This window comes from Mandrillus leucophaeus, unplaced genomic scaffold, assembly GCF_000951045.1.
Source record: "Mandrillus leucophaeus isolate KB7577 unplaced genomic scaffold, Mleu.le_1.0 Scaffold805, whole genome shotgun sequence".
NCBI lineage: Eukaryota > Metazoa > Chordata > Mammalia > Primates > Cercopithecidae > Mandrillus > Mandrillus leucophaeus.
Window position 1 is genome coordinate 927142 of NW_012108753.1, and position 23785 is coordinate 950926.

The 23785-nt window shown below is 44.9% G+C and overlaps 1 protein-coding gene across 4 annotated transcripts in view; it reads right to left on the reverse strand.

Annotated features, from left to right (window-relative positions):
- Positions 1–23785, reverse strand: part of VIT (vitrin) — a 129735-nt gene that overhangs the window by 31610 nt on the left and 74340 nt on the right. The window contains exons 7-11 of one of the 4 annotated variants that reach the window (XM_011967639.1): positions 16730–16921; positions 10094–10150; positions 8831–8896; positions 2234–2278; positions 603–665 (exon numbers count right to left, since the gene is read on the reverse strand). In XM_011967639.1, coding sequence (XP_011823029.1) covers positions 603–665; positions 2234–2278; positions 8831–8896; positions 10094–10150; positions 16730–16921 — 423 coding nt within the window. The remainder of the gene's footprint in view (positions 1–602; positions 666–2233; positions 2279–8830; positions 8897–10093; positions 10151–16729; positions 16922–23785) is intronic. The other 3 variants (XM_011967640.1, XM_011967642.1, XM_011967641.1) reach the window with 3 other exon arrangements.

A 23785-nucleotide genomic window follows, 5' to 3' on the forward strand; every position in this document is an offset into this window, starting at 1 on the left:
GTCTTACAACTCTAAATTTCTGATTGGGCTGTTCCTTCTGAATGTCAGATCTGGGTAGTCTTCTCTCTACCAGATCAAATGTCTCGAAGAAGATGATAGATATAAACCTGCTCCATCCCCGGTGTTCCTCATTGTAGTACCATTTACCTAGTTGCTCAGCTCATCTTTAACTGCTCCCTCTCTCAAACCTCTGCCTTCAATCCTATAGATTCTTCCTTCTCTGTATCTCTTGAATATGCCCATTTATCTTCATTTCCACTTCCAACTCTGAGCTCTGGCCACCATCATTTGCACTAGACAGTTGCCCCTGCCAACCTGCCCATCTCCTCCTTTCATCCTTCCTTGTCTTTCTGTTCCATCCCATTCTTCACCCTGTTGCCATAGTGATATTAAAACATCTTGATCCTCTCCCCCTCATGCACATAGACAGTTTATATCCTTCAAAAGCTTCCTTTTCCCCTTAGAACAAGGTGTCAAAAGAGAGGAGATAAATAGATCCATGGTAGGAGAGAGGCAGGTTTGAGTGGGAGTGAGTGGGAAGAGAGGAGAGAGCAGTTCAGATGTCAAAGACACCGTGGGTTTCTAGTTGTCAATTAACTTACTTGGATCTCCCAGGGATACTGGCTCCAAAGACTGTGTGCTCAATTCTTCTTTTGGAACACGTCCTGGAAAGAGCAGTAAAACTTTTGGTGACTTACAAGGACAGGAAGCAGCTGGCCTTACCCCAGGGAAGGGGACATAATGGATATTCACACCCAGCTTGGGGGCTTGGCTTAAAGCTAACTGTGCCTTTCTTTACATTACTCCCATCCTGAGAAAAATAATAAATTAATATTTACTTACAGCCTATCAAAAACATAGTACTCTGCTGAGGGATTTGAAATAGGAGACTTGAGTTCTGCTCTTGTTAATTTATTATTTATTCTGAGCCTTAGTTTTGTTATCTGACAGCGTTAAGCACTTTGCCATTGTAAATTATGCCTCTGTAAAATTCTGAAAATCTTGAGCCACAGAATGTGTCTTCCTCAAATAAACCTCCACCGTGCCAAGATCATGTAGGTCTTCAGTCAACATTTGGTGACTGAGACAATGAACGAAGATGAGTAAGGCGCAAGGAGGACAATCTAATGAGGACTGGATGTGGACTGGAGAAAGACAGTTTATTTAAAAGCAACTCAAATAAGAGGGCTGAAAATGCAACTCCACCCTCCCAGCTGTTTGAGACTAGAAGTAGAGATGCAAAAAGGTTTCATGCTGTCAGAAGCTGTGCGTGTGAGTTGCATTTCAGCCTTGGGGAAGGGGGTTTCTTTAGAGCCATTTACATGTGAGCCAAGTTCATAAATATACCATTTAAAGAAATAAAGACAATAAAAACGAATCCTTTCAGGCTTGGTAAGACAAATGGGCTTCCCAGGAAGAGTGCGCTTGCAGCACCGGAAGTGAGTCTCCCCATTTTTAGGATGCCCGGAAGTTCCGGGATTCTCCGGGGTTGGAGGAAGATGCGGGGGTTGTTGCTCGCGCTTGGCTGCAGTGAGCTTTCTACTAGCTTGTTATTTTTTCCAGTTTGCAAAGCACATGATTTCATCCTTCCATTAAAGGTCAGCTAGCTCATCTCACTTCCTCACATCATTTTAAACATTCACTTTGGGTGTCTAACAGTATTTCTCAGCCAGGAGCCTGTCGTGGAAACGCCCCAACGCTCTGCGTTGGAGGAAGGGGAGAAGTACAAGTCCAGAGGCGGAGTCCTCTCCTTCACCTCCTTCTTCCCCTACCAGTACAGTCTTCCCTCCCACGAAGAGCTGGAAGGTCTTGTTTGTTGGAGTTTCGAATATTTAATGCAGTAGGCAGCGAACAACACCCATTCTTGTGAAGGGAAAACCTGAAAGCCATTTTGCAAAGGAGGAAATGGAGTTGGAGGAAGTTAAAGTGTGCTGCCAGATGGAGTGAGGATCCAAACCCATTTTGAGAGTGGGAAACTAGCTCCCTTCTGGCTTTTTGTCTTCACATTTCCTCTCTCCCTTTTGTTATCCAGTATTGCTCCTTACCCCAGGCCTCCCTAGGGAGGGAGTTTCAGTGTGCCCTTTGCAGGACCCTTAAGTCAGAGGCGGGAGCCGTTAGAAATCCTAGGCTAGCGGAGCCCAGTCACTCTGCCAGCTGGATTATTAGACTCTTAGTTCTGTTATCCTATGCATCTTGATCCAGGCGTGACTGAGAGGTTGGGCTGTATAATTACCTTCATCTAAAAGGACCGATCCAGGTTTCCATGAGTCCATCTCTCCTGATTTTCAAAATTGAAAAGAAACAAAACTTGTTACTTAAACCAAACCAGTAGAAACTCTCGAGTGAATTGCCGGGATGATAAGGTTTCCCAATTGTGTCCGAAAGTTAAATAAAGGAACAGAGGGCCAGAATTTTGGATGAAGCAACCTGAAATCTGTATGATTTTTTAAAATCTGAAGCTCTTAAGGTCAAAGTCATAAACATCTTTACCAGTTTCTTTTTCATTATGCACCAAGAATCTTGGAATAATGGGAATCCTCGGATTCAAAAGGAACTAAAAGTTCATCCATTCCAAACCGTCTCCCAACCTGTTTTTACAACATCCCCGGCCTGCGAGTGGCTGGCTAGTGCTTGAATACCTCCAGAGAGAGGGGATTCACTACATATTCAACCAAAGTAATAGATTCCTTCTTGCACTATTGAGACTGAATCTTTTGTCCTAAATCCTTTCCCATCTATTCATACGTCCACACTTATTAAGCACTCACTATGTGCCTAATATTGTTCTATGTACATTTGTCCCACCTGTTTGAATTCCCTTGGAACTAAACAGAACAAATATGGCCCTTTCAGGGAATAGGCAATCCGCTTATTTCCCAAGATTCTGCTTCTCGGTGTGTGACTCAAACAGAATAAAGGAAAGTAGCACCTAGACCTATATGCAGTAAGATGTTTAATGGCCTTCATCACAAACTGGTGCTGATGAAGTAGAAGGGGTCAAGGGGAGGGGGAGAGTCTTACCCAATAATCTCTGATCTTTTTTGGAAAATCATGGCTGAGAGGGGCTCACAGGCAGCACAAATGTGTCAGGAAGCCTTATAACACAGAAATGGCTGTTTCTCTTTCTTTCTGCCTCTCTCTCTCCTTTCCTCTCTTTTCCATGTCTCCCCTCCCTTCCTCCCTCCTTCTCTCCATCCCTCCTCCTTCTCTATCTTAGATCAGAAAGTTGGGAGCATGATCAGCTTTTTATTTCTTAAAGGCTATCAGCTTTTCTGCCAGCTGAAATTACTAACACATTGAAAAAAGGTGATATTTTTCTTTATGTGATGAAGATGCCAGGCAGTTTTGAAAGGCAATCTGTTCTTGCACATTCTGGTTTAATGGTGAGACCTGAGTTTAATCTAGTTCAGTCATTAACCAGGTGTGTGACCTTGAGCTAATCACAAACCCTTTGTGAGCCTTAGTTTCTTTGTAAGTAATATAAACAGATTGGGCAGGATAGTCTCCACATTCAAAATATTTATGACATGCTTCAACATTCTGATCAAGAACATTCTGCTTCTTTAGCCTTATTACTTTATTGCCACCTACTGGTGAAACTATGCACTTTACCCTTTTCCTAAAAAAATGCGCTGCAGGCTTCTCTCAGTTTTTTGCCCAAGGCTTGCTTGCTTTCTTTTTCCTTTTTCCGACGCACTCTTGAATGTCAGGAAGATTAGGATGCTGGGTGCTCTACTACTTTATCAGGAGATAAACAGTCCCCCAACATCAGGGATTTCTAAGCCTCTTGCTCCTGTCTTAGAAGCCTGGCCTTATATTAACGCCACTTTCAGTTAGTTTGGGACAAGTTTGAACCAAATTACATTCATCCAAAAGCCAAAGGCTGAAAAATATTTGGACAGCTGAGACTTGGTGTTTTTTGGACTCAGTAGTAATGAGAAGTAAATTTGTGAGAACATTTGTATTCTGGCGTCAAGGAGGAACAGGGTGGTATCAAGAAAAAAGACGTCAGAAGCCCATCCTGGGTCTGCCAAAGACCAACTGGGAGCCTGGGGAGCTCACTTACCTTCTTTCCAGTTCGCCTCCAGTTTTTTCCAGTGTAGGGCTGTCATAAAGACTTTCCCGGCACTGTCACGTGGAGGAGACTCGAAGTTGGTAAATGTGTATAAAATCACTTTGAAAAATGTAAGTCACTCTTAGAAAACCAGGGAATTATTTTTGTGTTTTTGTGACAATTCTTGTTTGGTCATCTCATAGATACAGTCATGTCTAAAAGGAGTGTTGGTTCTAATACTGCATGTTCTCACTTACAAGTGGGAGCTGAATGATGAGAACACATGGACACATGGTGGGGAATAGCACATGCTGGGGCCTGTTGGAGGGTTGGGAGGTAGGAGGAGGGAGAGCATCAGGAAGAATAACTAATGGATGATGGGTTTAATACCTAGGTGATGGGATGATCTGTATAGTAAACCACCATGGCACACATTTACTTATGTAACAAACCTGCACATTTGGCACATGTACCCTTGAACTTCGGATGCAAGTTGGAAATTAAAAAAAAAAAAAGGTGTACTGGTTCTGAATAATTTCTGGGGTAAAAATGTAGAAGCCATTGGTGTTTATGGAGAGCTTGCTTAGCATCAGGCATTCACTGAGCACTTTCTATGTGTTAAGTCACAATCATCCAGTGACTTAGTTGCAGCTATGATCTCATTTTACAGGTGAGGACACTCACACACAGGGAGCGGCAGAACAGAACTTTAAGCCCAGGCAGGCAGGCTCCAAAGCCTACCCTTAACCACCATCTGTTTATCACACACGAGGAGGAGTCATCATCGCTTCAGCATCTCAGAGTACTTGCTTAGGCTACCGAAGAGCTGGGCCTGGCCCAGCCACCTGCAACTCATGCTAATGTAGTCAAGTCTTCAAAAGGGCCCAGAACCATCCCTGCTCCTAAGACTGTGGTATAATCTTGGTGCTGGTTCCAGCTCCTTCTGTTCCCTGTACATCTAGAAGGCACCAACACAGGACCCAAGCAGGGGCTGCAAACATGGCCCCTCGGGCTCTCAAATTTTGTAAGACAGAAGCCCAAGTGGCCCTTCAGCTCCCTGGTTTCTTCCCAGTGACTCCCCTGGGGTGTAGTTTTCAGGAGGAAGTGGCTCTGAAAGGCAGCAGGCATCTGGACCAGCAGAATCTCTAGGCTTCCCTTCTCTTCACCTGGCTTCATGTCCCAAGAGCTGCACGTTCGCTGGAGAGCAGACTCTTGCTGTACTGAAGTGGGGAGCACTCAGAGGGTGGGGTGTTGCAGCTGTGCCCAGGGTGTTGCCATGCTGGTAGCACATCGCACAAGGACTCTCAGAGAAGGCTGAGGACAATCTGGGGTCCTGGGCGTAAGCCATCATGTCAACAAAGCATCGACAGTCCCAGGTTTATAAATGGGCTACCATCCAAGGCTCGGTGTGGGGTATTTTTTGGGAGACCTGGCAGCCTTTTCTCTTGGAAACAACATTAACTCCATTGTTAGGTTTCCAGACCAGTGAAGCTTCTTTGACTCAAACATAGCTCATGGTACGAAGCCAACCAGCATAAGGATGGTTCCGAGGAAAAGCCACCGGGTTTTAACTTGAATTATCAGGAGCCCATCACGCCCACCTCCTCCATACAGCAGGAGTAGACTGCCCCAACTCCCAAAACGCAGTGGGAGACCCAGTGCTTATGAGGCAGTGGCATTACTGATGACTCTGAAGCGGGAGAGTGTGGGACCTGTGAAGGCAAAAGCCCTAGCAGCGTAATTCTAGAATTTGAAAATATTTGATTCATGTTTGCAGTTCTAATGCACAGCATAGTATCTGACATATAGTATGCTCAATAAATATTTTTAAAAATTAAATAACAGGTCCCCTTCCTGAGAGCTTCAGCTTAAATATGGGAGGAGGGGTACATGAATTTCTATCTGTAGCTGAAGGCACCGTGGGAGAGGGTGGCAGGCATCACTCATGGGTCGTACACCTGCTGTCCTGTAGAAAGGAGGATGACAACATCATCAGGTCCACATGTAGCTGCTTGTGTCTGGGTTGATCTAAACACAAAGGAGGTGTTTAGTGCAGACCGCAGGATTCGGTTGCCCCACGTGATATATTTTTATCAGTAACGGGAATGGAGACAGGTGGCATGTTTATCTATTTTTCAGATGACACAAAGATTACAAGGATGTTAACACATTAAATGACAGAACTAATAGGAAGATTGCAGCTGACTAAACGAAGGAAGGATTTAATAGAGATAGGTGATTTTTTCAATGTGGGCTTCAAAAACTCCATTGTACCTAGGCGGGATTGAGGTGGTCTGTTTCTACATAGGTATATGATAAAAAGTCCTGATCACGAGGTCAGGAGATCGAGACCATCCTGGCTAACACGGTGAAACCCCATCTCTACCAAATATAAAAAAAAATTAGCCGGGCATGGTGGTGGGTGCCTGTAGTCCCAGCTACTTGGGAGGCTGAGGCAGGAGAATGGCGTGAACCTGGGAGGTGGAGCTTGCAGTGAGCCGAGATTGTGCCACTGCCCCCAGCCTGGGCTTTAGGTATTGCAAGCTCAGTAGGAGATGAGCCAATGGTGAGACGAGGCTTACTCCAAATGGAACTTGGGATGCTTTAGTGGAAGCAGAGTATTTAGGACTACAGAGGCAATTGCCTGGCACACTACCCAGGCCACATTGTGTTTGCGGTGCCCTGGTGTATGAATTATTAATAGTCTATAGCATAGTTAGAGGGTGTACTGCCAAGTCATGGAAGGACCTATTGGAGGGATTAAAGAAATATCCTGGAAAAGATGAGCTATAAAAAAAGACATGAAGTCTAGCTTCATGTATTTGAAAGGCCCTCTAATTTGAGACACTCTCAAAGGTTCTCAGCCTTTTCATGCTCTAAAAAATTGTCAAAGACCCCAAAGACCTTTAGTTTATATGAGTTATATCTATTAATTTTTATCATTTAGAAATTACAACTATGCATTTTCTCATTTGAAATGGAATACTAACTGGCAATTTATTCAACTATTAATTTGCTTTATTTTAACTTATTTTATTTTATTATTTCATTTTATTTTTTTTGAGGCGGAGTCTCCCTCTGGCCTAGGCTGGAGTGCAGTGGTGCCATCTCAGCTTACTGCATCCTCTGCCTCCCAGGTTTAAGTAATTCTCCTGCCTCAGCCTCCCGACTAACTGGGATTACAGGCGCACACCACTGGCTAATTTTTGTATTTTTAGTAGAGGTGGGGTCTCACCATGTGGACCAAACTAGTCTCGAACTCTTGACCTCAAATAATCCACCCGCCTTGGCCTCCCAAAGTGCTAGGATTACAGGCGTGAACCACCACACCCTGCCTAACTATTAATTTACTTCAAAGTGACAACAGAATTATTACATTTTAACGTCAGTGTTAATTTTTACTGAAAAACAACTGTTTTCTAAAACCAAGGGTTCGGTGAGAAGAGTGGCAAATGTCTCCAATGTCTATCATAATAGAAGACAGCTGGAGTCTCTTATCAGCTCCCACAGTCAGTTGTGATATGTTGTTTTTGTTGAAATATGTGGAGAAAATCTGTCCTCACAATGACATTAGTCAGAGAAGGGAAGATGTCACAGAATCTCTGAAAGCAGGGTCTTTGGACCACACTTTGAGAACCACTGCCTTAGACAAATTAGTAACGAGGAACTGAAGTTCTGGATAGTTACGTCTAACAGTTTCACCCACCAAATGAAGGGGCTGGGAATTCCCTACTACATGAAGTATAGGGTAAAGGCCTCTGTCTGGCACACCATAAGTGATTCATTTTTAGGTGAGAAGTTAGACCAGATGTACTTTATACAATTCTTTCCAATTCCATAATCTGACAATTTTATAGCTGAGGAACTGGGCAGCTTGCCTTGTATACATGACTGCATCTGAGATGAGAGCTGGTCGAAGGATATCTAAGAACTCCAAATGTTCCTACATGCGTTTACTCAGGGTGTGCAAATGGCTTCCTCCCCCTGCAGGAGCCATAATGGGGCTTCCTAATGAGTCTAGGTCTGTGCACCTAGAGGGTGTTGGGGGAGTCCTTTAAGTCAGGAACACTCCGAGAGTTCATGGGAGGCTCTGAGACACTCAGAGCCAAGTTGCAGGGATGATGGTGAAGAGAGAAGCAGCAGAAATTGGGTAGGATTTGAAGGTCAAAAGGAAGCTGGGAACATCCGTGTGGGTCGAGACAGAGTGGCATTATTGGGAGCATAAAGGAGAATGGAGGAGAAACAGAGAATCCCAGAGCTGTAGAACTGGAGGACGGTAAACTCAGAAAAAGGGAATGAGGGCAAACGCATTCAGCAGAATACAGCCTTGAAACAAACCCAACATTGTCAGGTAGTAAAAAATCGAAGATGCAAATCAGGTAATGTGCCTCCTTGCCAACCGTCCCCCATGCCATATCCCAACCATGTGCTGTGTTTGGGTATTCGTGCTTTATCCTGGAGGCCAGTCTGAGGATAGGCCTGGTAGGTGCAGAGTGGTGCAGAGATTGCTTAGTGGGGGGATCTCTTGAGGGGACACAAAGTAATGACAGCCCTTGGGTGTCTTTGTTGACAAAGATCTTCTCTTTGATGCACTGAGAACCGATCAATCAAAGAGACATTTTCTCGAGGTTAAATATTAGCATGCCCCCAAAGTCTGGTGACCTGAAGTTGAGCTGCAGAGGCCAAGAGCAAGTGTATGGGGGAAGTCCTCGTGTTTGCAAAGTGCCACAGAGCAAATTCGCAGGGAGCAGGGATGGTAAGCACTGGGCAACTTACCCAGGCTGACATCCGCTCTAACAGGTTTCTCGAAGGCAGCTCCTGAAGGATCTTGCCTTTGGATACCTGAGGGGATTACACAGGGTCAGCTGACGTACACACAGCCAGCAGGCTGCTTTCTTTCCTTATTTTGCCCCCTGGTGAAAATTACCTTAGTTCAGAGTTTCCTTGGAAGTCAGCCGAGCTCCCTGTGCCTGGCTGTACTTTTGGGGGTTGCAGAGGAGGCAAAAATCTTGGCCAAGGGGACAGGAGGAAACAGTGCCCCATGACTTCGCCTCCTGAAGAGTCCCACGAGTCTGTAGAGGCCTGAGATGGCCTTGGAGTCCTTGCCCTGGCCAGTGTTCTGATTCTCAAGCCATTTTGTCCAGGAAAACAGCATGTGCATTGGCAAAGGTGCAATTGTGAAGCTCATAGAAGCCGCCTGCCCTGACCAGAGGAGCCCATGGGGCCCTTGTTCCTATCCAGTAGCAAGTAAAACAGAACCTACAGTTTCTAAGAACATGTGGAGAGTGGACGAGTATCCCCCAGCAGGGGGAAGACCTGAACACCCCCCCACATTGTAGGTCCTTCTGGTCCTAGTGCCCTGTGGCTTCAGAGGGAATGGTATACTTCCACCAAGTGTATCAGCTCATAGACCGGGCCGTGAGTAGAGTTTGTGGAAACCTTCAAACCCTGCTAGATTTTCCTTTCTAATCTCTGCAGGCCTTTACAGTGCTGCAGAGAAGAGAATTTGCTGGATTCCTAGTTCTGCAGCCAAACCATTAAGGGGCATACAGAAATGAAGACAGCCAGGGGCATTTCAGAATTCATAGGTGAACTCTGGGGTGGAGGCGGGTGGGAGAGAATGTATTTCTATCCCCAGTGGCATAGAATTACTCAGGCAAAAAAGAGAAAAAAAAGGCTCTTGCCTGGGAGATGATACAAATTTCCCTCAGTGTTTTACTGTAGTTCCTCAAAAATAAGTCCCAGAGAGTGTCCCTTTTCAGGTCTGTAAGAGCCTAGTTGCTGAATCCTGAGACATTCCTTTCACAACCTCTACAGAATCACCTCAAGGGAACGGAGAGCGGGTCAGGCCTTTGCTTACTTAACCACTTCCTTACATGTTTTCTTACACTTTGGACCCTTGAGCTGTATCTTCTGTTGACCTAAGTGGTTTAAAAGTCCTTGTTCAAATCTAAATTAAATGGCACAGATGTGGAGAGGAACCCCATATAAACAAGCTTAACTTTCATCAGTGGCTGGAAAGGGAGTTTAGGGTCTTACCTGGATCGGCTCCGGGCCTGTTTTGGCTGCTTGTGTAGGTGGTAGTGGACCAGAGATCTGTAAGAACATTTGACTGGTCAGAGCATGAATTTTTTTTTATTTTAATTAATGAACTTATTTTTGAGTCAGAGTCTCGCTGTATGCCCAGAGCTGGAGTGCCGCGGCACGATCTTAGCTCACTGCAACCTCCGGGTCAAGCGATTCTCCCACCTCAGCCTCTGAGTAGCTGGGATTACAGGCTCAACCAGTACCACCAGGCTCAACTAATGTTTTGTATTTTTAGTAGAGATGGAGTTTTACCATGCTGGCCAGGCTGGTCTCGAACTCCTGACCTTGAGTGATCTGCCTGCCTCAGCCTTCCAAGGCATGAGCCACCGCGCCCGGCCAGTAAATTTCAACCTAACTGTTCTCATTCTTTCCATGATCCAACCTAGCAAAACATTACCAAGGTCGGAAGCAAGGTGAAGCTCTATATTTTGGCAGTCTGAACCTGCCTTGGAAGAGGAATTCAAATAGAAAAAAAGAAAAAGAAAAAGAAAAAGGAGTATTTAACTTAAAACACGAACTAAAAACTACAGGCAATAATAACCTTTGTATTTCACAACTATCAAAGTATCTTTTAGTCAAATGCCATATTTCTTTACACTTCATTATTCTTACAATAATTGTCAACTGTGCCACTCATGGGGAGGTTGAAGTAATCCTTCAGTGGAAATGTCACTTAATATTCAGCAATTTGCTTAAGCTGCGTTAACATGGTATTGATGCAAATAGCATTAGCTTTCCGTCATTTTTAGAGGTACACAATGGGTTATCCTTAATTACTCTGTGAGTGAAGGAAACACACTTCCACATTCATTATTTATTGAGCAATTTCTCTAAAGCAAGGTTTTAAAAGGGAGAAGGGAGATAAAGCATTCTGTTAAGAGAAATGCAAAGCCTTTGGAGGGGGAAGAGAGGCACGTAAAACCCAGCTGAGGGAAGGAACCAAATGTTAAGGAGGGGAAGAGCAAGAGGGCATGGAAAAAACTATCAATTTGTCTTAGAACCTGATCTATCCAAAACCAGCTTTTGACTCTTTTTGTCTTTGTTCCAATTATGTGACACAAACTCAAAGTAGGTTTTTGTTTGTTTGTTTTTTATTTTCAGTCAGGCTCTCACTCTGTCCCGCAGGCTGGGGTACAGTGGTGTGATCATAGCTCACTGCAGCCTTGAACTCCTGGGCTCAAGTGATCCTCCTGCCTCAGCCTCCTGAGTAGCTGAGACTACAAGTGCACATCGCCATGCTTCGCTACGTTTTTGTTTTGTTTTGTTTTGTTTTTTGTTTTTGAGACAGAGTTTTGCTCTTGTTGCCCAGGCTGGAGTGCAATGGCACGATCTCAGCTCCCCACAACCTCTGCCTTCCAGGTTCAAGTGATTCTCCTGCCTCAGCCTCCTGAGTAACTGGGATCACAAGCATGTGCCACAATGCCCAGCTAATTTTGTATTTTTAGTACAGATGGGTTTTCTCCATGTCAGTCAGGCTGGTCTTGAACTTCTGACCTCAGGTGATCTGCCTGCCTTCGCCTCCCAAAGTGTTGGGATTACAGGTGTGAGCCACCAAAGTGGTTTTTTTTTTGTTTTTTTTTGTTTTTGTTTTTTTAATTTTTGTAGAGACAGGGGTCTTGATCTGTTGCCCAGGCTGGTATTGAACTCCTGGCCTCAAGTGATCCTCTTGCCTCAGCCTCCCAAAGTGTTGGAATTAGGGAGGCATGAACCACCATGCCCAGCCTCAAAGCAGCCTTATTTTCTGTTTAATTATACAGATAACATAGGCTTCCTGTAAGAATAAGATGATATACTATGCATAACAAGCAATCACCTTTTATCCTCTAGCCAGCAGTTACTGGTATACACTTCTGGTTACTTGTATCCCTTTTTCTGTGGGATGTACATGTTCTCGTGTACAACACACAGTTGCAAAAGTGAGACTGGTTCCCATGCTGTTTTGTAGGCTGCTTCTTTGACTGAACGATCTGCCCCAGGCCAATTCTCTCGTGGCACTAAGTGCACATATTTCTCAACATTTTACTACCTGTATAGTAAATTCTTTAACCGTTCTTCTAGTGATAAACAATTAAATCATCCCCTTTAAAAAATGATGAACAGCATCTGTGTTCATGCTTCTTCTCACCCCTGGTTGATAATGACGTTAGGGTATATTCCTAGAAGTGTGAATTCTGAGTCATTTCTCCACACTGTCACCCAAACTGTGTATTACCAATTTCCAATGAGAGTTGGTGAGAAATGATATTTTGTTGTTTAATTTGTACTTACTTGATTCCTGGTGAAGCCGAACTTCTTTTTTTTTTGCAAAGTCTCACTCTATCACCCAGGCTGGAGTGCAGTGGCACGATCTCAGCTCACTGCAACCTCTGCTGCCCAGGTTCAAGGGTTTCTCCTGCCTCAGCCTCCTGAGTAGCCGGGATTATAGGTGCATGCCACCGCCTCTGGCTAATTTTTGTATTTTTAGTAGAGATGAGGTTTCACCATCTGGGCCAGACTGGTCTTGAACTCCTGACCTCGTGATCCACCCGCCTCGGCCTCCCAAAGTGCTGGGATTACAGGCGTGAGTCACCAGGCCCGGCAAAGCCGAACATCTTTATAACAATTTTTTTTATTGGCCATTTGTAGTTGTTCCACTGTGGCTTGCCTGGTTATGACCTTTCCCCATCTTTCTTTTGGAACATTTGTCTTTTTCTTACTATTTGTAAGACTGGATTTTAAGAAAAGCCTTCTCCAGATACCTTAAGGAAGATAAGCGTTCACTGGTGAGATAAGTGTTGGTAAGGGAAACTGTATGTGGAAGGAATGGGCAGTGATAGATGCTGGCCTCTCTTCCTGCCTCAAATTTCACTTTCTCCCCCTTAGCGGCCCTTGGTCAGAAGGTGGAGCCCAGGGTAGAAAAGTGAAGGATCACAGTCATCGCTATTCCCTGCCACTAGGCGGCGCTCTTCTCCCCTCCCTGGTCTACCCTTGGTTGTGGACAAGTTCAGTGCTAGCTCAGCTGAGGCAACCATGGCATGTCTTGAAATGAACTTGATTAAGGAAACAATGGAAGGCACAGCCACTCCACCTCCTTAGCCTGTGGTAGATTCAGCCAGACCTATAGCTGAACCTGGAGGGATTTTCCATCTTTTCCAGCACTCTTTCCTAAGCATATCTAGAGATCTGGCTCTCCCAGCTTCCCCCTCTGTCCCCGGGGATGCCATTGTCCTTGGCCTTGCCCATGAAGAACAGCCTCCTTCCTGCACCTGTAAGAAGTCTCTATTGCTCTGGCTTTTCGCTTCCTTACCCCCAGCCTTGACTCACTCACTTCTGTCTTGTTGGTTTGCACATTCATGGGTCAGTTAAGGGGCCATGATGCGGGCTTGGTGAACAGCCCCACCTTCCATCTGCATCAGCTCCACCTTCCATCTGCATCAGCTCCTCTGCATGGGCTGGGAGAGCCCCTGTCTCTTCCTGCTGTACTTTCCACTCTCCCTTGAGCCCTCTCCAAGTTCCCTCTCCAAGTCCTGTCTCAGAGGCAGATCTTGATCCCATTGTGGAATACAAATGAGTCACAGACCCCAAACGCAGGTAACTCCTGTTTTGGCTACATACTCTTCAGGTGTCCTAAGCTGAAGCGACTTGCTGCAGGGATCTCGATGGGATGTGTTCACTGATGTAGCCCAGATTTAGAACAGTACCTAACACATAGTGGGCATTCAATAAAACATTTGTTGAATGAATAAGTGAATTAGGTTTTGCTTGAACACCCTGTCCACAACCAGTTCTAGAACCTTGCGCCTACAGTCACATATATAAGAGGAAAAATCTTTAATAAGTGCAATAACAACAACTCACTTGTCTATCACAGTATAAGGAGATTTGCTTTCTAATTTTCAGCCCATTTGAAGGAAAAACATGAGTTATCTAAATATTGTTTAATATAGTTGGGCTGAAATATCACAGCAAATATCTATAGCCATACATTAAGATAGGCATTCATGAAAGTCAATTGGTTACTTAGTGCTGGAGAGGAGTGGTTAGGAGAAATGAAGAGTAACTGTTTATGGGCACAGGATTTCTTTTGGGGGGATGAAAATGTTCTAGAATTGATGGTGGTGATGGTCACACAACCCTATCATTATACGACAAACCATTGAATTGTACTTTAAATGAGTGAATTGTATGGTTTCTGGAAAGTATCTCATGAATACTTTTATTTTAAAAAGACATAAGCAATTAAATATTAATTTTCACTTCTTTTTAGGCCTTCAGAAACTCCTTTGAGTAGACAATACAACTTTTAAAAAGCTCTCCCCCTTCCCCCGTTTGGCTCCTATCCTAGCAATTGTGGTACATGCTGCATGGCCTGCTTGCTCCGAGTGTTGGTCTAGCAGTCTGTGGGTCAGCATGGAAGTGGGCGCTGGACAAGGATGAAGAAGGAACACTGATGGACCGGGAGGCTGTTGTCCAAAGCTCCTGTTCCCAAGCCAGGAATAATGAAGCTTTGCCAGGTTAGGAGCCACTACTTCAAGTTTCTTAGGTTTTCCACAAGCAGAGCCCAACTTGCAACAGATTTCCAAGCTCCCAGCGTAGCCAAATAAATACACCACATGTTTAGTTATATGTGTTATGTAAGAATTTAAAGTCCTCTAAGGAGAAAACAGGAGCAAACAATTTACTCAGATACTCAAAAATCTTTGAAAGAATCAAGGCATCCGAAGTCAAGAGCCTGAAATTTTAGAAAGGAGAACTTCTGGCTACAGAACCCCTGTTAACCCTTCCATCCAGCGTCCTTCCTGTTTCTCTTTTGCTATCAAGTATTGTGCACCCGTGTTAATATTATCCTGAGTTAAACAGGAACAGAATGGTGGAGGAGTGTTTGATATATTTCAGAAGTTCAAAAATTCTTTTTGCGGTATTCTTATTTTGGGACTTTATATCATAGCTTCTTCAATGAGTTGTCCATAAAATGGCATAATAATAACTCCTATTTCAAAAAGTTATTGAGAAGATTAAATAAGATAATGCATGCAGTATGTCTGGTACATGCAATATATGTACTACATGAATTCTGTTATTTATTATTAATTCAAGAAGTTGGCTGTGCTGAGCACCTTCTAATTTTGCCACAGCAATCATGCCAAGATGTGCTCTGCCTGGGCCTGGGGTGTTCATTTTTGGCAGGGATGCTCCCCTGCAAGGAAAAGGAGAGCCAGGCTGTTGGAGTTTGAATTCCAGCTCTGCCACTTCCCAGCTGTATAGGCTGAAACCAGTTTCCTCACTGCCTTACTCCTTGGTTTCCTCATCAGTACAATGGCTTATTCAAATTGGAAGTCATAAATCTACTTCACAGGGTTGTTATGGAGGATTCAATAGGCTAATATTTGTCAGGTGTTCAGAAAACGGTCTAGCACATTCAAAGTGCTGATTTGCATTTTCATTGATTTATTTATTGAAACGGAGTCTCTCTCTGTCACCCAGGGTGGAGTGCAGTGGTGCGATCTCAGCGAACTACAACCTCCGCCTCCCAGGTTCAAGCGACTCTCCAGCCTCAGCCTCCCGAGTAGCTGGGACTATAGGTATGTGCCACCACACCTGGCTAATATTTGCATTTTTAGTAGAGATGGGGTTTCACCATGTTCGCCAGGCTGGTCTTGAACTCCAGGCCTCAAGTGATCTGCCTGCCTCAGCCTCCCAAAGTGCTGGGATTACAGGCGTAAGCCACTGCGCCCAGCCTGATTTGCATTTTTAAAATAAAAAGATGGATAGGTAAGTAGCTGGTCTCTGCTTTGGGAGCAGGAAGGGGGGAAGGGTCATTCTCTGTGGCAGTAGTGACTGGAAGCTGGAGGTGAGACTGAAAAGAACGAGTCCTAAGCACTTCCTCCTGGAAGGAAAAAGTGGCACCAGGTGGGAAATATTCAGAAAACATTGCTAGGACAATAGTGGAGCTCCAGCTGCAGAGGTTTTCACCCCCTTGCTAGAAAAGTTCTAGAAGTGAGATAGATGCTTATTAACCTACGATGGTGTAGATATAAGTCTGTGCAGAAACGCGATCAGATGATCAGATGGGCTCTTTAGGCCCTATTTGATGTAGTATGAGATGAAGTCCATAAACTGGACCTTGATAAAAACTTCAGCATGATTTGAGCAATGGGTAAAAGTAGTAAGACAAAAAGCCATTAGAAAAGGAATAAAAATGTTAGCTATCTGACTTTTCCTAAAGGGATTCCTTTGGTTTTTGTTTGCTTTTAATATTTGAAGACTTCCAAGTCTATACCATTTGTCACTTAAAAACCAATAACAACAACAAAAAAACCCCAACAATGTTTACATAGAAATCTACCATCCCTTCAACTGAGCTTTTGGAGAAATGAGGATTTTGCAATGGGAAAGTATTCTATCTTCAGAAGCACGGTGACAGCAGTCCTATTTTTGAATCTATATCCTCCCTTGAATCTAGGAGGAGGACACAATCACATACCCCTGGCCCAGTTCTCCAGTGCTCCCCATTCACCCAGCCCAACAGATGCTCAGACAGAGCTGTTACTCTAAAAGCCCAATTTCCCATTTCCCTTGCACAAAGTAACACATGGTCTACCTACTGACCCATCTCCTGGCTCCTGTGGCCCACAGGCTCTGGTCTGCGGATGCTGGTGGTAGAAGCAGCAGAAGGGGATGGCCTTGGCAAGATGGTGGGGGTGGCCACAGCTACAGTGACAGCCAGAAGCTGCATCAGAGTGACTGGCTGTGCAGTTGTCGCTGGAATGGGTGGCCTCTGATAGGCTTTTGTGGTCTCACCTGCAAGAAAATGGAATTATACCAGGCCTACAAAATAACCTGTAGGCTCTTATAGACCTAGAAATAAAATAAATGTTGATTGAACACTAGCTATGAGCACAGAGCTGTGCTAGCCACAGTGAAGTGTGAAACCCAGGTAACAGCCACATTCTTGCCTGAAAGAATGTATGCCCTCAGAGCAATCACTCAATCAACCAAAGATTCAATAGCAATAAAATAAATGACAGGTCAAAACTATAGCAACATAGACCATAGACGAGGCAGAACATGATTAATTGCTGAATTAATTTGCCTGGCGCCACTAGCAATGGTTTATGTACATATTTTTTTTTTTGTTTATTTTTTTGCTGTTTTGGTTAGCATTGGCCTTGGAATAGAAGACAGAAGGTACATTTGGGGCTTTCACTATGACTTAGTCAGAGAATACATTCTAGATGTTCTAATTTAGGTTGGTTCATGACTAGTCAACTCCTCTGGGCCCCAGTTTTTCCTTGTCTGTGAAATAGGATAACAGAATTAACTGGATGGTAAGGACCATCCAGATTCTACATTTTTTTTTCTTTTTTGAGACAGAATCTTGCTCTGTCACCCAGGCTGGAGTGCAGTGGCACAATCATAGCTCACTGCAGCCTCGAACTTCTGGGGTACAGTGATCCTCCATCTAACCTCCCAAGTAGCTGGCACTACAGATGCAAGCCACCACACCTGGCTAATTTTTAATGTTTTTGTTTTTGTTTTTTTTGTAGAGAAAGTATCTTCCTGTGTTGCCTAGACTGGTCTTGAACCCCTGGCCTCAAACAATTCTTTTGTCTCAGCCTCCCAAAGCTCTGGGATTACAGGTGCAAGCCACTGTGCTCGGCCTAGATTCTACTTTTAAATGGTGCTCTTCATCCATGTGTGATGATTTAGATTGCTTCTCTCCTTTTAAACACCTCTGTAGTTGGCTCCCTATAAAGCAAGTCTCAATTTGTTAGTGCTCTGAGAGGATCTCTGAAGGTTTAGAGTAAGGGGACAAGTGGCTACCCACTGGGCACTGGAGTTTGTCTTCAGAACTGTGGGTTCTCAGGGAGACACACGATGGCCCCCAAAGTAAACAGCTCCTCAGTCCTGGGAAGGAACAACCCACTGTTGCTTGTGCCTGCAGGGCCCCATTGGGGCATGCCAGCTTCTGTCCCTGTGCACCTGTATCAGCTGCTAGGGCTGCTGTAACAAACTACCACAAACTGGGTGGCTTAAAATGACAGAAATTTATTCTCCCACAGTTCTGGAGGCCCAAGTCAGACATCAGCATCACTGGGTCAAACTCAAGATGTCAGCAACACTGAGCTTTCTCAGGAGGCTGTAGGGTAGACTCTGTGTCTTGCCTCTTCTGGTTTCTGCTGACTGCTGGCATTCCTTGGCTTGTGGCCCTGCCACTTTAGTTTTCAAGGCCAGCATCCTCAGTTGTTTCTCTGCTCCGTCTTCACATGACATCTGATATGGTTTGGTTCTGTGTCCCTACCCAAATTTCATCTCAAATTGTAATCCCCGTAATCCCCACCTGTCAAGGGAGGGACGAGGTGGGAGGTGATTGGATCGTGGGGGCAGTGTCCCTCATGCCGTTTTCATGATAGTGAGTTCTCACAAGCTCTGATGGTTTTATAAGGCAGTTTCTCTCTCTCTCTCTCTCTCTTTCTCTCTCTCTCTCGCCGCTGCCATGTAAGACGTATCTACTTCCCCTTCTGCCATGATTGTATGTTTCCTGAGGCTTCCTCAGCCATGTGGAACTCTGGGCCAACTGAACCTGCTTTGTTTGTAAATTACCCAGTCTTGGATAGTGTCTTCAAAGCAGTGTGAGAACGAACTAATACAACCTCCTCCTCTATGGATGTGAAATAATCTCCCTCTGCTTCCTTTTACAAAGATGCCAGTGATTGCATTTAGAGCCCACCTGGGGAATCCAGAATAACCACCCCACCACCATCTCAGGATCCTTAATTTAATCACAGTAGCAAAGCCTCCCCACATTTTTTCTATAAAAGGAAACATTCAATGGTTCCAGGGATTAGGACATGGATATCTTTTCAAGGGCGTTTTTCAGCTTACCACAGCATCCTAGCTCTGTCCTTAACTCTGCTTAGGGTTGATACATTTTTGTTACACAGCACAGCAGAATAAGGAGATAACATCTGAAATAAGAAGGTGCTTCTGTCTCGGTGGGAACCATCCACCTTCCCCTTTGACATTGTATAACATCCAGGAAAGTAGTGCCAGAATCATAGTCCTGGACAAGTGATGCAGACAAATGTGTGGTGGGGTGTTTAGACCCACCGCCAGCACCAGCACCTGCTCATTTCCCCACCCTGACTCTGCCGTCTTCTGTAGGGATCACAGCACTGATTTAAGAGAGCAGGTCAGCAAACGGTAGTCCTGGAATCGGGCTGGAATTCAGCCATTCGGTCTGCTCTTGCAGGCATTAGCTGGTCAAGGTAGGAAGCCGATCTTTCAATTGCCTTGTTTCTTGCTAAGTTGGTCACCTTTAAATCTGCCCGTAGCTTGTGCCAGACAAATCACTAAAGAGCTGGCAGCATCCTCCTTCAAGCCATCCTCAGGCAAAACTGAATCTGCCTGATTTATGACATTTCCATTATTTTAAAGAGTTTGAGCTTTCATAACAAGTACTAGGGAAGTTTCTAATTTCTCCAAAGTACTTCTCTGTCTTACCCTCTGGTAAATGCTACCAGGCATTAATGCCTCTTTAGGGAGATGCAGGCCCAGGTTTGACCTACTTCATCTAGGGAAAAGCCATTTAACAAATCCACTTGTATATTTTATGAAATAGGGTGTAATTAATAATTCGGAAAGAAACATACATAAACTGAAAAGCTATTTTACTTGTAAATTATTCATGCAGTTGCAACATACTAAAAATAAAACTTCTACTTGCAAATGGTGAACACTTTTTGCCACCTAAAACTTATTATATATTGAAAATCTGAGTTATCTTTTTGTCACACCATTGGCTAATCCCATGGCTGCTGACTATCTCAGTTTGCCTTTGCTAAAATTGATTTGCTAGAGAAAGGCTCAAGATCCTGAGGGCAGTCTTTGTACCACTTGCTTATAATGCAAATGCTTTCAAGTGGTCATAAATTCAACTAACAGTCATGGGCTTCCACCGGCTTCTGTGGGCTGTTGTTTTTGCCTGCTCTCCTTTATGGATTAGAACTGTCTTTAAGAGGGAAGATACATGCCTGTAACCCCAGCACTTTGGGAGGCCGAGGTGGGCGGATCACCTGAGGTCAGGAGTTTGAGACCAGCCTGACCAGGAGAAACCCCGTCTCTACTAAAAATAGAAAATTAGCCGGAGGTGGTGGCACATGCCTGTAATCCCAGCTACTCCAGAGGCTGAGGTGGGAGAATGGCTTGAACCCGGGAGGCGGAGGTTGCGGTGAGCCGAGATCGTGCCATTGCACTGTAGCCTGAGCAACAAGAGCGAAACTCCGTCTCAAAATAAATAAATAAATAAATAAATATTAAAGGTAAGATAGAGAAAAATTATTCCTCCTATCCTAATTGCTCCCAATTCCTCACTGAACATAATGCTCTTGATTTGATCCAAGGTGCATTCTTCATGGAACCAAGTTCTTTTTGAGCCTTTCAGAAAAAAACTAGTAAAATAGTTTCTTCGTGCAATCTCAGCTACATGGAGGGTTGATCTCTTTTCAAAGATTTTTATGGGAAAGCATTTCAAAACTTCCCTTAAAGGCTACACATATTCCTCATTTGGGCGTGGTTGGAAGAGCTCCAGGCAGCCACCTTCTCAAACGTAGCAGGCGGTGCCACACAGCTCCCCCACACCTGGCTCATCGTTAGAACCACACTGGAGCTGTTAAAATGCAGGTTCCGGGGCCCTGGTTGCAGAGATTCTGACTCAGTGGACCCAGAGTGGGCCGTGGAATTCTGATTTGCGAACCACAGCGAGGCACTCAGCCGACAGCCGGGGAAGGCAGAGGGGTTTTTCCCACGCCAGCTTCAGCAGCCTCTAACCAAGATTTACTTTCCCTTCTCTTGCTGTGATACTAGGAATGTGCCTTCCTAGATTTTTATAAACTTCTACAAACCAACGCTTATTTGGTTTTATTTAGCTCAAGGCTCTAGCCAGAAAGCAGCCGCCTGCCTAATGGTTACTAACTGCCAGGGCAGTGGGGGCGCGGTGGTGGTGGGAACAGCATTTAAATCTCGGGGAATGCCTGTTCTCAGTGTGAGTTGTACAGGGCAAATCAAAGTGCCTTCTATTTTGTGAGGAGGATAATTTCCCATGGTAGAAGGTTGTCATGCTTTTGGGGGTCATCCTGGCCTGATTAACCTGTTAATTCATATTCTCAGACAGACGGGGCACCTTTTATAGCAGCATGCCGAGACCTCAACAGTTGCTCACCCTTCATCTTCTCTGTTTCCCCCGATGACTAAAGGAATTTTATCATTTAAGGAACACCAAGGGGACCACTCCTTTCATTGTACTCATTGAAATTTTTTGAGTTCGTGAAAACTTACTCCTAAGTAAGACTAAGGACTTAGGACTTGGGGACTAAGACCTTACAAAGTGAGGTTCTTCTATTCCCAAGAATCCCTTTTATGTTGGAATGCTGGTAGTTTAGCTCAGGGTCTTGCACATAGGAGATGCTCACTCAATGTAAATATCGAATGAATGAACAAAATGAAGGAGTAAATAATTTTTCAGACTCTGACCATCGTAGATAATCTAGTAACAAGGAGATGATAGTAATGTCTAGTGATACTGACATCAAAAGTTTAAATGGTTTGGTAAAGGGGACAAGTGACATCAGCAATGCTTGGCTCTTGCTAGTTTATAAATTTCACAGAAAGCACCCTCGGCCACCCGTACTCCTTGTGGATGTCAGTGACTCAGGCATCTGGAACAAGTGCTTGCTGGGGGTGAATGGTGCTTGGGGTAAATAGACAGTTTTAGAAATTGTCTCTGCTGTGGAGAACGTACAGACCAAGTAGACTTTTATTATCTGAGTTATCATTTGGCTATAGTTTCTCTTCCCAACTCTCTTTTCCCTGCTACTTTCCCTGCTTTAAGGGGATACTGAGTTTGCATACTTTTTGGGCTGCTTAGAACTATGGCCTTGGTGAGTTACTAAACCTCTCTCAAGGTCAGCTTTCTTATCTGAAAAGGGAAGATACTGGCACTCTGCCTCGGGGTTACTGTAGTGCAGGTGTGTGGCACAGAGAAAGTACTGGACGGACGACTACATTCACAGGAAGTTATGCGGCCCTTCCTGCTTCCAGATACAGGCCCAAAGCTGTAGCCAGAAGAGCACGAGTACTCCTTTCTTTTTTTTTCTTTTTTCTTTTTTTTTTTTTTTTTGAGACAGAGTCTCACTCTGTCACCCGGGCCAGAGTGCAGTGGCACGATCTCGGCTCACTGCAACCTCAACAACCGGGGTTCAAGCAATTCTCCTGCCTTAGCCTCCTGAGTAGCTGGGACTATAGGCGCCCACCACCACGCCTGGCTAATTTTTTGTATTTTTAGTAGAGATGGGGTTTCACTGTGTTAGCCAAGATGGTCTCCATCTGACCTCATGATCCGCCTGCCTCAGCCTCCCAAAGTGCTGGGATTACAGGTGTGAACCACTGCGCCCGGCTACAAGCACCCCTTTCCAGAGAGATGCCACGAACTTCCCACAGGTGAGGCCTTTCCAGTAGAACCTGCACAACACCCCCGACACCCCCATCCCAGGCCAGTGGACAGAGGGAAAGGACCTGAAGAACAGGAGGGGTCAGAAGCCACTTTTTAGGGAGTGCTGTGTTCAGAGTCAGAAGATATTTCCTCCCTTCCTTCACACTTTGTCATACCCAAGCCAAATGAAGGTGCTTGAAGAGAGTCATTCGTCAAGATTGTGGGGACCTGCCAGGAGGGCAGGTGGGCATCTTATTTCCCACCAATCTTTCTGCAGACCCATCACAGGCGTGCAATCCAGCAACAGAGCTTGCAGAGTTTTAGGGGTATATTCCGGGAGTCTAGAAGTGCTCTTCCACTCAGGGTAAAAATAGGGGTGCTTGACATGTGGTCCCTGAAGTTGGGGGCTTTATGTGAACCCGGGGACTGTTTCTGCCCTAGGGATCTCTGAGAGGGGGAGGGGTGCAGCGGGAGTGGCTCAGGACAGCAGGGTTCATGCAGCAAAATGCCAGGAGGAAGGCGACCTCACCCCATCCCAGTTCTCAGACCCCAGAGACGGCCAAAGAGAAGCCTGGCTGTTCCCACGGCTCTGTGTGAAGGGGCTGCCCCTGGGGGCTGCTGGAACCGGGCATCAGTATCTACCTTGGAGAAAGGAGTGGGGCACAGATTTCTGGCCCAACAAGAGGGTGCCAGGATGAAACTAAACACTGTCTCCTTGCCTTTGATATCCACACGCATCACCTATCCAGGAATCGGTCTTGCATCTGGCTTTGCAGAGCCACAGGGTCAGATGAAACAACAGAGATGCCAGCCACTTAAGGAGACCTGTCACCCGTTCTTCATCTCTGTGCTCAGGTCAAAAGAGGACAAGCGATATCTCAGAAATGGCCCACGAGGCACCAGACCCACTGCCACTTCACGGGTGGTGGTGGGGAACAGCTCTATCCTTGCAACTAAACAAAAAGGACTAGACCACTGGATCCATTAAAAAGTCATTAGAGATAGAGCTGGAGCAGTAATTAAGAGAAAAGACCAAAAAAAAAATTTTTCTTATTTGTATACTAAGGCTCCTCAAATCAGGAAAATCAGAAATCCATATACATACTATTAGCATAAGAAAATCTAGAATGGGCCAGGCACAGTGGCTCATGCCTGTAATCCCAGCATTTTGGAAG